This window comes from Panthera uncia, chromosome E1 (assembly GCF_023721935.1).
Source record: "Panthera uncia isolate 11264 chromosome E1, Puncia_PCG_1.0, whole genome shotgun sequence".
NCBI classification, from domain to species: Eukaryota; Metazoa; Chordata; class Mammalia; order Carnivora; family Felidae; genus Panthera; species Panthera uncia.
The window spans coordinates 38,796,133-38,811,102 of NC_064814.1; the positions used below are offsets into that span (position 1 = coordinate 38,796,133).

At 45.0% G+C, this 14,970-nt stretch overlaps 1 protein-coding gene across 1 annotated transcript in view; it reads left to right on the forward strand.

The window, feature by feature from the left end:
• Positions 1–6: 6 nt before the first annotated feature.
• Positions 7–14,970, forward strand: part of MYO1D (myosin ID) — a 355,990-nt gene continuing 341,026 nt past the window's right edge. The window contains exon 1 of the mRNA XM_049636655.1: positions 7–226. Within this exon, the coding sequence (XP_049492612.1) occupies positions 132–226 (95 nt within the window). The 5' untranslated portion in view covers positions 7–131. The remainder of the gene's footprint in view (positions 227–14,970) is intronic.

The window sequence follows — 14,970 nt, forward strand, 5'->3', positions numbered from 1 at the left end:
CCCCGCGCCCGGCGCCGCGGCCCCGCCCCGACCCCGCCCGAGCTCGCCGCGCGCCCCCCCGCCGGCCCCCCGCGACCCGAGCGCGCCCACCTGAGCCCGTCCGCGCCCACCTGAGCCCGTGCGCCGGCGCCATGGCGGAGCAGGAGAGCCTGGAGTTCGGCAAGGCGGACTTCGTGCTGATGGACACCGTCTCCATGCCCGAGTTCATGGCCAACCTCCGGCTCAGGTGAGGGCGGAGCGGCCGTGCGCCCGGGCGCGAGCCTGCGCTCTCCCGAGAGGGGGCGCCCTTGCGGTGCGGCGGGACTGGGGGTGTCAGGGGCGCGCCGAGCTCGAGGGATGGAGTGCGGCCGGATGGGGGTGTCTGGGGGCCCGCGGAGCTCGGTGGTCGCGCGTTCCCGAGAGAGGACGCCCCGGGGTGTGGCCGCCTCGGAGTGTAAGGGGCGTGTCGAGCCCCGGGGCTGCGCCCTCGGGAGACGGGTGTCCGGGGCGCTGTCCGGACGCGGGGGGTGGGGGGAGGGGTGCGAGTGGTGTGCGGGCGGCCAGCGCGCGGCCCCAGGTGAGTGGTGTGGGCGGGCCGGGTGACCTAATGGAAACAAAGGTAAAGGAAAATAGGAACTTTAGGGAGAGTTGTGGCGGCCACGAAGGCCCTGGGGAGACTGGAGGGTTGTTCTGGAGAGAGATTCGGGTCTCATCCTGGTTTTACACTTGGTTCGTTTCTTTTTCTTGTTTTTTCCCTTTTTTCCTTTTTTTCTGGCGCGGTTCCATCCTGTCATTCAGGATGCTGTGGAGCGGTCCCTGAGCTGTCCCGGGACACTGGCTATTTTTTAGTTACTCTCCTAAACGTAATTAGACACGTTTCCAGACATCGAAGAGACTGCTCTGCTGGCCAGTGCCAAGATAAACTGTCTGAATTTGACAAGGCATTCATGGTTTCAGTTTTTTTCAGGCAGTTATGGATGGAGCCCTTGTGTTACCGACATCCTTGAGAATGTAGTCACGACTCAACGCCCAAAATGGGCTTCCAAGACTAATTTATTTTAAAAACCCTTCGACGTGTGATTATTTCACTCTTGATACAGTAAAATGTAAACAGAACTTTAAAGTAGTTATGAAGGGCGCCTGGGTGGCTAAGTCAGTTAAGCTTCGGACTCTTCGTTTCGGCTCAGGTCATGATCTCGTGGTTTCTGCGCGGGAGCCCCGGGTGGGGCTGTGGCCACCGACAGCACTGAGCCTGCTTGGGATTCTCTCTCTCCCCGTGTCTGTCTGTCTGTCTGTCTGTCTCTCTCTCTCTCTCTCTGCCCCTCCCCAGCTTTCTCTCAAAAAGATAAACGTTAAAAAAATTTTTTTAAGTAGTTTTGGTTTTATTTTGTTAGACATTACAATAAATGGAGTTTTGAAAATAACTGAGTCTTTTTTTTTGGGGGGGGGGGGAAGGAGGAGGTGTTTCCTGGAAGTTCTAGCCTCATTTCTTGTAAGGTTTATAGCTAAATATCACTCCAAAAGCTTATATAGTAAAAGTCATGATCTAGGTGTGAGTGCTTAACTAACCCTGCTTCTTAGTATTAATTGCCCCTTGTTAACTTTAATTTAAGAATTTAAAAAATGTTTTTTGATCTTTGGAATTGCAGACCCCATAGGGTTTTCCTCTGCTCTTGGCCAGGCTTCCCAGAGTATGGAACAGGGGCACAGATCTGAGTTCTATACCTGCCAACTACAAACTGACCTTGAGCCGGTCTGCGTGTCTGAGTTTCCTAATTTGTAAAACAATGAGGATGTTCACAATTTTTCAGCACTTACATTCTTTTTTGCTTTTACATATCATTGGTTGCAAAGTAAGCATGGGGCTGGAATTTTAAGGAACATTATGAAAGTGAGCCTAACTTGGGGTGCCTGGATGGTTCAGTTGGTTAATCGTAGGACTTGGGCTCAGGTCATGATCTCTCTCGCAGTCAGTGGGTTCAAGCCTGGCATCGGGCTCTGTGCTGACCAGCTCAGAGCCTGGAGCCTGCTTCAGATCCTCTGTCTCCCACTCTCTCAGCCCCTCCCCCACTCAGGCCTTGTCTTTCTTTCTCTCTCAAAAATAAATAAACATGAAAAAAAATTTTGAAGTGAGCCTAACTTAACTTTGCAGTTTGGTTCTACATTGTGCACAGTACTTTAGGAGGTAAGGTGGGAGGTTCCCCAAAACTGTAAGATGTATCCTTACCCCTCAAAGAGGTGGCATGTCAATGAAGACAGGGAGAAAAGTGGAAATTTTACTGTTGATTAAAATAAAAGTTAAGAAAACAATAGAAGAGTTAAGCTTTGTAGAGGTAGGGTGATTCTCGGCCAAGAAATTGTACAAATGAATTGTTCTGGAGTTCAGAAGAGGGAGAGGTGCTCTAGGTTGGCTGGGAAACACAACATAGAGAAGTTCAGGTGAGTTGCAAAGGATGGGTAAGATTGGTCTAGGTGGAGAACATTCCAGGTGGATACAGTGGTGTGAGCAGAGGAGCGGAGGCGAGAAAGGTGGTTCTGTTTGGTGGTAGTGAATACACTAAGTTGTCTGGAGGAAAAGGAGGTGGTGTTGGGGAACTGTGGGAGGAATCACCAAGCTCATTAGAGCTAGAGTAGGGCTGCCTTCACACTCAGTCGCCAAGTCAGTCAAGGTCCTAGCTGTTCAGACATGTGCATGCATCTGTACGTGTCTCGTCTGTGTGTATAGCCGACAACTCTGAGAATTGGGTGCAATTGTCAATGTGCAGGTTCAGTGATTGTTCATGGTTTACTTCTAACTCGGGAGTAGTTGGTTCTCGGTAGCGATAAACACAGTCTCAGCAAAGGGTACTAGCAGTACCCTTGCCCTCCTCTTTTACCCAGGTGGAAAGCAGTCCTCTCTCTCTCTGATAGTCAGGATTTCCTATCACCCTGATATCCCTCCAGGCAGCTTTAGTGTTTAGTTGTGTCAGCTACTGGGCTTATGCTGTTGTGGCCCTTGGACATTTGTTTCACTTTGCAAAAGGTGACTGGAAACACTGCAGATCCAGATGCACTTACGTGACGTAGAAGTGTTTTCATCTCTCGCGACACGGGTGGTTGGGCCATACCCCGTGTAGTTTATGGTCGTAGATAGGCAAAATTTGAGTATTTCATCTTTAAGTGGATGTGGGTTGCATGAGCCCAATCATTCTTGCCTTTCCCAAGCTCTGGCTCCTTCTCTTACTCCTGTCAGGGGGGTCCTGTCCTCCGCTCTGCACCTGGCTCTTCTGCAAGGCCCTCTTCATTTGTGGTCTGTAACATAGTTAGGCACTGAACACTGTAGCTGTTTCAGGGGTCTGTAGCATCCAAACTCGATAGTAGTTTTCCTGATAGCAGCACCCAGCATAATGCTGGGTACATAACACATTTCCTGGTGACAGCATTTTTCTTGCACAGAGAGAGAAAAGAGAAAGAAAAGGTTAGTTGTTTAAAGGTTTTTTGACATTGTTCATTTGGAATTATCTTTTCATTTTGCTACTCTGCCCACCTTTCTTCCCCTCTTGGAGCTAAAAGTTGGTTTTTAGACAGCTGTCACAATTGATGTAACTTTCCCCCATGCTGTTATTATTTTCGAAAGTTGACGTCAGTGTGTGTCTGTGTGTGTGAATCGGATGAGGCAAGATTCAAGGGGTGATGTGTGTTAGTCTATCTGTGAAGGAGTTTCAATTTATATTTCTTACTCTCCTACGAAAAACTGCTAGTATTTTGAAGGTCGCTTTCTTTCTGTCCTAGAAGTCCCTTGCTGGAGGAGATCTGTTCTATTTATTTCTTTTTCCCTTTTGGTGGAGGTGCTGGTGGCTTTGGTGGCAGTGGTAAGCTCCTTGCTGCATTTTCAAGGGACTGTGCCCAGGAGGGAGATGCCTGCGCAGACACCTCCCATCTCCGTGGTCAGGCCTGGTTCCTGCCAGCAACCCTAATGACCTGACCGCTTGCAGCGCCGGCCACAGTATTCCCACCATATTCTGCTTTCTTTGCAGCCACTTCCTTTCGGGACCTGGAGCCCTTTGGTTGGTTCCTTTTCTCTTTGCTGGGCCGTTCTTGCACTTGAGCTCTTTCAGCACTAACAGTAGCCCTGCGCCCTCTCTCCAACTTAGAATCCCGGCAGAGCCAGCTGCATGGGACATCTGGTCCTCCTGTGCTCTCCTGCTCCCCACTCAGCCATATGTGTGTGTAAAAGGGAAAATGCAAGCTGCTGCTCAGGGCTGATCTTGGGCCGAGGACAGCATCCCAGGGAGATGTGCTCTTCACAGGGCAGCGAAATACACCGTAGGCTTCCAGGGGTCCTAACTTTGTTGGTGATGGTAGCTGTTTTGAGCATCAGGCATCTGCTCAGCCTCGTATCTTGGCTCCTTGGAAGTTTAATTTTTCCTCCCCTCTTTTCTTACCGGTTTTTCTCTTCCATATAAGCGGTCATTTGAAATCGTGACTGCCAAAGCTGCAGGCAACTTCTTTTAACCTAACACAACCTGTTATCAGACCCTTGCTTAGACCTGGGTTTCTCAACTCCAGCACCATTGACTTTGGGGCTTGGGTAATTCTTTGTTTTTGGGGGCTGTCCTGTGCATTGCAGGATGTTTAGCAGCACCCCTGGACTCTACCTGCCAGATGCCAAGTAGGACCACTTCCTTCCCATTTATGACAACTGAAAATGTTTCCAGATACTGCCAAGTGTCCCCTGGGGAAGGGGTGAAATTATCCCCAGTTGAGAACCCCTGGCCTAGGTTGTTCTCACTGCCTGGAATGTCCTCCTTCTTTCCTCACCCCTGCTCACATACTCTGCCTGTCACTCTTACTCGTCCTTTGAGACCAGTTCTGAGAAGTCTTTCCCAGTCTTCCAAGTCTGGATTAATTATACTCTTACCTGTGTCCCCAGGATACATGGATGCTTGGTCCTAACTGTTAAGAGAACCGGTCAGGTTATATTGTTGTTATCTGCATACCAGCCTCCCCACCAAATAATGAGGTCCTCAGAGACAGAGAGCCTATCCAGATGTGGATCCAGGTTTTGTGGTCCTTAAGACTCATTGCAATTGGGAGGGGAGACCATCTTTAAGAAAAGAGTATTAATTGTGAATGCCAAATTAGATATAGGATTTTGGAAGGGGACAGTGCCAGTGAGTGGCTGTGAAACAAACCCATCTCTGATCCTTTTGTGTTTCCTGTCATGCTGGGCACCTGTGTGTTCCATACATTTTTACATGAGTTAACTACACCATCAAATGTTGGTTGATTATTCTTCAACCAGTGGAATTCTTAGCTTAAAAAATGCACACAATCTTCTCAAAATATTGTTCTTATCTAATATAGTTTCACTGTGTGAGGGCAGGACGAATGAGTTGTAGAATTACACACACACACACACACACACACACACACCACAACCTCTGTACTCTTTCTCTGTGGCTGCTTGGTCATTTGGAAAATTTGGTGGGACAAAGGGTACCTCTTTCTTGCCGGGGGCAAAACCTGAGGTACTCTGGGTGGTCTTAAAGCATGTGTAAGTCTGCAGTTGGTGCAGAGTTCTAGTTAGAAGTAACCGTAGTCGGATTTACAGGAGAGGTGAATGGCACACTAAATCTTTTTGGCTTCCCCGTGAAATTCTTTGGCAACCACTTTCAGAGGCCTTCAGAAAAGGACAGTTTGCTCTGTGCCTGTTTTGCACGTTGGCCTCATATTGGGACAAAAATGAGCATTTGGGTTTTGGAGCTTCCATTTGGAGTGAATCACCCTGCCGTCTTGTTTCCTTTCCTACTCTGTGACAGACTTCCAAGACTATTTTTATTCAGGGTCATTTGTTGACCCTGGAGACTTCTGCTGAATTTAGCTCCCAAGTAGAGCCAGATGTGGGTGGAATTGAGCACTCAGAGGCGGCTACTGGGGCGTTGCAGCACGGTTTCTGAAGGGCTCCGCTTCCACATGAGAGAGGTGGGCTTTGGCCTTGTGCTTGACTTGCAGACAAAAGATGGAGAGTCTGATATAGACAGAAGTGTGTTTACTTAATGTTCCACATGCAAGTGGTATGCACTATGAGTTATCCCAGTGTGGACAGCTGATGGGTTGCCATTCTCACCGAAGTCTGAGCCAACTCAGCAAAAAGGACCCTGTCTCAAGGACTGGCCCCATTGTATGATGATTCTGTCATTCATTGCCGTGTTGCTTTGGGGACTGGATTGGGTTTTTGCGTCATTGCCCAGCCACTGCTAAGTCCATCTCGTGGGGGACTCTTCTGTCAACAGGGGCTCTATCCCCATTGGTGGCGAGCCTCACTGACATAGCTTATGAAAATGGCAGCTGTACTCTCATACAGAGGTTCAGAGGGTCACAGCATTTAAAAATATACATTCTAAGCCTCTGTCTTTTTGTCTATTAAATTCTTTGGTCAAGATGATAGTCTTATTTCCTCTGGGAAGCAGACTCCTGTTTGTTCAACTGCTATATATAATTACTGGTTAGATCTCTTAATAGAATAGCATTACCCAAACTTTAGTTTGGGGCACTTATGGGAAGAAGAAAAGGTGGAGCGTGCTTGCTCAGGGCATGGGGCTCAAGGGAAAGAGCACAGGATTTGAGACCCGACTGACCGAGTTCAAATCCCGGCCTCACTTCTGCTCTTTTTAGCATTATGACTTAGGGTAAGTTAACGTCCCTAAGTTTCAGTTTCTTTATGTATAAAATGATTGCTTTTTAGGGTTATTGGGATGAAATCACATGATGTGTAAAAAGTGCATGGTTAGTGCTTGGTACACAATTCCCTCTCAACTAATGTTAACTGTCTTCCTGAATCCTTCCCATATGGCCTTGCCTCCCTGCCCTGACCTCATAACTGATCCAAAAGCTAGCTGTTTTCGCCTCTTCCTTCCTCACTAAGACAAATTCATTTGGTTTTATTTGGGAGGGGCAAAGATGAAAAATATTCTAGGTGAAGTTGGGGTTATCTAGTGGAGAGGGCAACAGCATTGGAGATAAACACATCTGCACCTTACGTCTCTGTCCACTTACTACCACCCATGTGGCCTTGGACAAGTAACTTAGCATCCCTGAGCCTCAATTTTTTCATCTGTAAAGATGATGTTATTGTGAAGATTGTATTATAGCACCTGTAAAGCACCCAACATCATGCCTAATGTGCTGTGACTCTAGTCTTTGGGAAGACGAAGCAGAGTGGATCCTCAGCGGGTGGTCCCCAGCTCTGTCTTTTCAGTCTGCCCCGTGGACCAAGCACTGTTGCTATTCCCAGTCCCCTCCATAACTGTCACCCTGAACGTACTCATTCCTAATCCTGCTCCTCCAGGTGTGCCACCGTTTAGCCTCCAGAAGTTGTAAACTCTTTGGAAAAGGAAATCAGTTCTTCATATTACTCATAAATATTCCAAACTATTTTATTCTTTGTGTCTACTGTTCTCTGTTTTTACAAAGGTTGGTGACTTTGGTGCCTGAAATCCCCAGGTGCTATAGCTGGGTGGTGAACTTCAAGGATAGTCTTTAAAAAAAAAGTCTGCTGGGCACCTGGGTGGTGGTTAAGGGTCTGACTTTGGCTCAGGTGGTGATCTCATGGTTCATGAGCCCTGCATTGGGCTCTGTGCTGACAGCTCAGAACCTAGAGCCTGCTTCAGATCCTGTGTTTCCTTCTCTGCCCTTCCACTGATCGCGCTCTGTCTCTCTCTCAAAAATAAATAATACACATTTAAAAACTTTTTTAAAATCCGTAGTTTGTTTCCTTTTATGATTATAATATATATGCATATATATGTGTGTGTACACATGTGTGTGCATTTGTGTGTATATATATATATGCAGGTACACACATATGTCTATAATTTAAGCTTTTAATTCCAGTTAACATACAGTGCTATGTTATTTTCAGGTATACAATAAGGTAATTGAACATTTACGTACAACACCCAATGCTCATCACAGCAGGTGCACTCCTTAATCCCCATCACCTGTTTCACCCATCCCCTCCCACATCTCCCTTCTGGTAACCATCGGTTCTCTATAGTTAAGAGTCTGTTTCTTTCCTTTTCTTTCTTTCTTTCTTTCTTTCTTTCTTTCTTTCTTCCTTCCTTCCTTCCTTCCTTCCTTCCTTCCTTCCTTTCTTTCTTTCTTTCTTTCCCTCTCTCTCTCTAAGTTTATTTATTTTGAGAGAGAGAGAGAGAGAGAGAGAGAGCGCGCGCAAGCGAGCAAGAGCAGGGGAGGGGCAGAGAATCCCAAACAGGCTCTGCACTGTCAGTGCAGAGCCCTCCACAGGGCTCAAACTCATAAACTGTGAGATCATGACCTGAGCCAAAATCAAGATTCAGACGCTTTACCACCTAGGCACCCCCAAGAGTCTGTTTCTTGATTTGTCCCTCTCTCTCTTATTTTTTTTCCCCTTTGCTTGCTATCTTTCTTAAATGCCACATATGAGTGAAATCATAGGTTGTCTTTCTCTGACTTATTTTGCTTAGCATTATAGACCTTATGTATTTTTAGTATAATCTCGCTTTAAAACTAGCAACTACTTTGGGAGGCACCTGGGTGGTTGGTTCAGTTGGTTAAGTGTCCAACTCTTGATTTCAGCTCAGGTCATAATCTCATGGTTCATGAAATGGAGCCCCACATCGGGCTGTGCACTGACAGCGTGGAGCCTGCTTGGGATTCTCTCTCCCTCTCTCTCTGCTCCTCCCCTGCTCACACAAGCTGTCTCTCTCTCTCTAATAAATAAACACTTATGCAAAAAGCTAGCACAACTTAAACTCTTGCTGTGTGCTTATCACTCTAGTGGGTACTTTGGTGAGGGTTACTTTTTAAAAGGTCATTCTTTGGGGGATAGCTGAATTGGGAGTAAAAGACAACTTAATATCAACATAACATATTTTCAAAACAGTGCTGGTGACAGTGTGTGAAGGGCTCACGTGTTATACAGTAATATTCTGAGGGAATTCAGACAGCGAGAAAATGGGGTTGGGAGTGGGGAGGACGTGCTCTGTGGCAGGGGTAGAACGCAAGCAGACCCTTGGAAGTAGAAGGATGGCGTCTTACTTGGAAACAACCCGGGTCCTGCTGCCTGATGGCTCACAACACACTAGCCTTCTTTCCTTCTCTCTTGCCACCCACTCTCAGCACGAGTGGGCTGGCCCTGGGGCTAGCCAGCTTCCACTGCTCAGGATATTTTCCCCTACATCGTCTGCACTTTTTTCATTCCTGTCTTCTACTGCTCCCAGACTCTCCCAACTGGAGACAGAGTTAGGTTGATAAGAATTCTCTTACATTGGTGTCAGTTTGCTCTGTCCTTTTTTCAGACGCCTGGTCAGGATCAGTTAGAAGGAGGGAGTGAGCATCTAACTTCTGAGAAAGTTTTGCAGCAGGTAACTGTTCAGGGACCAGGCAGACCTAGGGTGGAGAACTGAACTCTGGTGGGTTGTGGGGGTGGGATGGGCAGGATATAGTGGGAGCTCAGTTCATTCTTGGGAGGCACTCTGATGACAGGGAGGGTGCCAGAGAAAAACTTTGCTCAATTAAAAAATTTTATCTGTGACTCATCTTTGGGCCTAGAAGAGGGAAATGGAATTTTTTTTCTTTATTTTGTGTCTAATTACAAAACTTCCAAGATTCAGCACCCAGACTTGCGTGGTGAATACTATGATCATTCCATTGTGGGTTAAAGAGACATTTGTGAGTCAGCCTGTGAACCTAATCATGGCTTTCAATATTTCTTGGTGAAATAGAATGGTCTACTTTTGTGGAAAGTGGACCATGTTAAAGTGAAGGGCTCTGATAAGTGACTTCAGTTGATGGAGACATGATTCGAGAGCATCATCTGATTCCTCCTTGGTGCTTTGCCCACCTTCCATTCTCCTTATTATCTAACTTCACCCCTGAAAATATCCCAGTTTATATTCCAGGCACAGCTGCTCATGTGGAACTGGTTACTGTTACATCTGAACAGGACCTCCTTCATTTTCCTTATGTTTCTGCTCCTCGGTGCTCTGTACAGAAGTGTATTTCACTTGAAGAAGATGAAAGCATTAACTCTAGTAAAGCTATTTTGCTTTAATAAAAAGATTGTTTACTGCTTGCTGAACATAGCTTTTTCCAAAAAAGACACAGGCCAATTCATAGTGGTAAAAAAACAAAAACAACAACTTCTGGAATAGATGGAAAAGCCTATCACGGAGCGAACACAACTTTGCTTTCATTCCTCTCCTCCCTGTGTCTCCCACGGCCGTATTATGAAGACCTGGTCGGGGAGGGCACCATGCCACTTATATACACAAGGGTCACATAAGCGCTAGAAGCAAATGAGTTAGTCAAAAAATGGCTTCATCTAAAACAATGAAGCAAACACCAAGAGAAACTCAAACAATTTTTTTCCCCTGTGACCACAAAGTCTGCTTTGAGTAACTTGTACAATAGAAGATCGTCCGTAGCGGGGTCAGGGTGATGGCGAATGACTCTATCTCAAACCGCTGCTTTGTGTTCAATATACAGTCAAGAAAAATTTTATAGTCAATTAAAAAAAAAAGTCAAACCCTTTAAAAAAAAAAAAAGCTTACATTTATTTTGAATAACCCTAAAATTGGTCATGTTTTAGTTTGGACTTTTATGGACATCTAGGTCATTTAAATTTTTTTTTTATAAGAATAGTCCTCGACACGAGATTGAGTTAGCCTGATTCTGCCATCCTAGCCTATGTTCCTTATAATGAAGCAACCTTACCAAAAAACAAAAAAAAGCAAAATAACAAATCTGTAGAGTGAATGTCAGTAGGTACCACTCTGAGGCATTTCTAGCTCCGTTCAACCTGTCCTGTCCTGTCCTGTCCTGTTTCTCATACTTGTGCCCTGCTTCTGGTCTCCAAGTCCTGAGGGCAAGAACTTTATCTTAAGAAGATGAAGTCTTCTTTGTCCCCAAAGGCTCATTTGCATGCATTAAGGACAGAATGTTTTCCCCTCTAAAAACGAATGAAGAAATGAATGTATAATATTTCTGCATCTTTGATTCCTGCCTGAACTATGTATTTATTGTATTTTATATAATTATATAATGGCATTTTTCTGTTGTTGTGACTCCAGTCTTTGGGAAGATAGGAAAATGAAACTGTCATTGCTCTTGGAAAAAAACACACTCAAATAGATAAGTTTTTGCGAAATGGTAGACCTGTTTTTTTCCTTTGAAAGGGCTAATAGAACTCAGACATATGAAGCCTCATATCTTATAAGAGGAAGACGTTCTCACTGGTGCTGTGATCTTGAGCTGTCTTATGTTGTTGGTTACCTTGGCGGATTGACTACCTTTTTACCAGCTTTCTATAGTTTTGTATCTTTGTGGAATATCTCTAAGCCACATGCTTTTATACAGCAGACCCAGGGTCTGAGCTGATGCAGGTAGGTGCTGTCTTGTATCTGCCTTCCGTGGTGTCCCTGGAGGTGCCTGAGAGGCAGGCGTGGAGTAGGACTTCAGGCCTCCTGCTCCTTTCTGCTTCCTGCACAGCAGCTCTACTTCTTACATACCGGGGCTCCCAGACACTTCTGTTCGGAAGGGAATGCTACCACTCTGGAAAAACAGTTTGAAAACCACTGTTCCAGGTGATCGCTTTCCAGATGGCTTTTCTCCTTACAAACATACACAGTTAGAAATATGTCCAGCCAAAATGATTTAAAAAGTGGCAGTGCAGTATAAAGTAATGAGCAAAGGAAATAAATTTAGTTATCCAAATTTAGACATGGCTGTATTATACTCTTTGACTTCTACTTCCTTCAGTTTACTTCAGTTCTCTGGGCCGCTCTAGTCTTAAACGGGCTGGTCCCTACTGCAAGGTCATTTTGGCAAATGAGATAACAGGTGGGTTATTGTTCTTAACACATCCTACTCAAATGTCAGTGCTGTCTCATTTTTGCTTCCTTATATGGAAGATGAAGAATGCAAGTTAACTTTTTTCCTCGGTGACTTAGATCATCATGATCATAGTTAGGAACAATTGTTTTCATGCCCTTGGGATTTATTGAAATACGTGTAATGTTTTGCTCCACACCAAACTGACCTAAACAGTTCAACTTTTTTTTTAATGTTTATTTTTGAGAGAGAGAGGCAGAGACAGAGACAGAGACAGAGACAGACGGTGCAAGTGGGTGAGGGGCAGAGAGAGAGGGAGACACAGAATACGCAGCCTGGTGTGAGCTGTCAGCACAGAGCCCGACGCGGGGCTTGAACTCACAAACTGTGAAATCATGGCCTGAGCAGAAGTCAAACACTTAACCGACTGAGCCACTTAGGCGCCCCTAAACAGTTTAACTTTTTAGTGTATATTGGGTAAGTTTCTACAGTTTCTTTCAGTGAATTCTTTCTCTGTGAATTCTCTCTTCCCTCTTAATTTGTTTGTTTAATCTGTGCTTATAGGAAGGTATATAAAAAAGGAGTTAATGTGTTCTCATGAGGACTGAGGAACTGAACTGGGTACACCAATCATAGGGCATGAGTTTGGAGACCTTTGTTTTCTATCTTCTCTGCTCAGAGGTTTTTTGTTTTTGTTTTTGTTTTTGTTTTTGTTTTTGTTTTCCCATGGCTTTGATGCATTTGGCTGGAAAGGCAGGTAGGCCAAGGCTGAGTTCTGAGTAGATAAGGTGCTACTCTAAAATGTATTGCTGCTGTTGGTATTTGAATTATTTGTGTGGTTGAACAAACCAAAGTATGATGAGTGGACTTCTCCACACCATGTGAACTTCAGTGTGAACTTCGTGATTGCTTGTTGATTTGTGACAGGCAGCAGTTGAAGGCAGACTTTGTCACTGTTTGCATCACTGCTTCTTAGTTTCCTGTTTTATCTGGAAGCTTTACTGAAAAAGAGACTCTTTCTTTAACTTCTTGATTTATTCTGGGATGGTGGTTCCCAAGTTTGGCTTGTATGAGAATTACTCAGCTTTTAGAATATGTAGATGCCCTGGACGCTCCATCCTGGAGCTGCAGGTGTATTCAGCCTCATTAATGCTCAGGTGATTCTAATGCCCAGCCAGCTTAGCAACCACCATCCTGAGCTGCTGGTTTTTCACTGCACAGTTGTGTTCTATTGCAGCTAAATGGGCCGTGACTGTAATGTGAGCCGACTGGTATATTAACAAATGTATCCAAACAATCAGCGTTCTTAGTTCTGTTGTGATTATTAAATCAATTAATTATTTGATAGTCATACTTTATTCTTCATCCTGACGACATGCTTTCTGTTCTTTTATCCAGTGGTTTTGGTTGCCCACTCTTATCATACTATATATTATTTTTCTGTCACTAGATTGTCCGTACAAAAAAAGTATAATCAAACCATCCTTGTTAATTCCTTGATATATTTCCTTATGATATTTTGAACATATGTAAATTTATAGATTTTAAAATTTGGAATCTTCATGCTTATACCAGATAATAATTTTGTAAATAGTTTTCTCATATGATAAAGTATCTTCAGCATTTTTCCATGTTACTAAGTTGTCTTTGAAAGTACAATACAACCATGGCTTCTTTGTCTTGCCTGGGGATGCAGGGGAACCGGGCAGACGCAGTTTCTTGTCCCATGGAGCTGACAAACCAGCAGGGGAGACACACAGAATTGGCAAACAAAAGAATAATAGTAATACATAGTAATAGGCTCTATGAAGGGCAAGCACAGGGTCCCCTCATGGGAAAATGGCAGTGGCGTGTGTGCGGTAGGTGTGCATGTCACAGACGAGGCATTTCACAAGGAAGCTGACTTCCCCCGAGATCGGAAGGCTGAGGAATCTGTGCGGGGGAGGCAGGTGTGCAGAGGGGGAATGAGCTAGGGAGGGCAGTTCAGGCCAGGCAGAGTGAATTACGGGGGAGGGAGAGGGGGAGATAGTGACAGATGGACGCTTGGTGTTTTCAGAACCTGAAGGGCATCCAGTGAGGCCAGAGTCTCCAAGCAGAGTGGGGCCAGACCATGATGGAGCGCTGTCAGGGCCCACACTTTGCCAAGGGCCTTTGGGAAATGAAGGAGTCAAGCTTTGGGTACGCTGGAAGCGACTGTAGGGCTTTACGCTTCTTGCAGTCACTTGAGGGTGATAGCATACTTTTAAGTCTGGGCTTTCTTAGTTTAGTAGCCAGAATTCCCTGGGTCTGATGGCTGTTCTGAATGTTTGTTTTTGTCCAGTTGGGGAATAGAGTGCAGAGTTGGCGATGGCTTTCTATACTTTCCTTCGATAGTAAACACAAATACAGTCCTGTTTTGATCTGTAGTCTGACAAAGCTATTTCTTGGAGTAGTCAGCCCAAGAGCAGTGCTTTTGTTGGTCTGAAATCAGTCAATCTTGATGGTAACTAATAGGCTACAACTGATTTTCGGGGGCTTTTTTTTTTTTCTTTTCTGATTTTATGCCTCAAGCAATAGAAGAATTCTGAGCCATGAAGTCTCTGAGTCATAGAATTTTAATGCCAGAAGGGAACCTGGAGGTTATCTCACTGATGTAAAGATACATGGAGTTCAGAACACAGAAAGTATGTGATTTGTCCAGGATTCTTTTCTCGGTTAGTGGCCTGGTTACTGCTAGAGCAAAAATTTCCTATATCCTAGCTGTGTATTTATTCTTTTGCTTTTCCTCTCTCAGCTTCATTGCTTTGGAATCAAGTAGCAGTTCTTAAACTTCCTTTATGATTACTCACTTAGAACATGCTTGCTTAAAATGATCTGAACAGGTTGAGACAATGGAAAAGCTAACAATGTAAATAATAAGTGAGTCTCTGGTTCTACTGAAGGGCAACGATATAAACACAAAATAACATTGAGAGAGTGCCAACAAGGAGGGTTTTATAGTCTATGCTATGCGTCAACATTGATCTGGAAATGTAGACTTGGAACTTCTCCTCTGGCTCAATTCTGCCTCTCCTGGAGGGCCGAGTAGTTCCCACACCACCCAGCGTCAGTTAGAATGTTGTTGGCTGCAACTAAAAGAAAACCTGAACAAACCTGCCG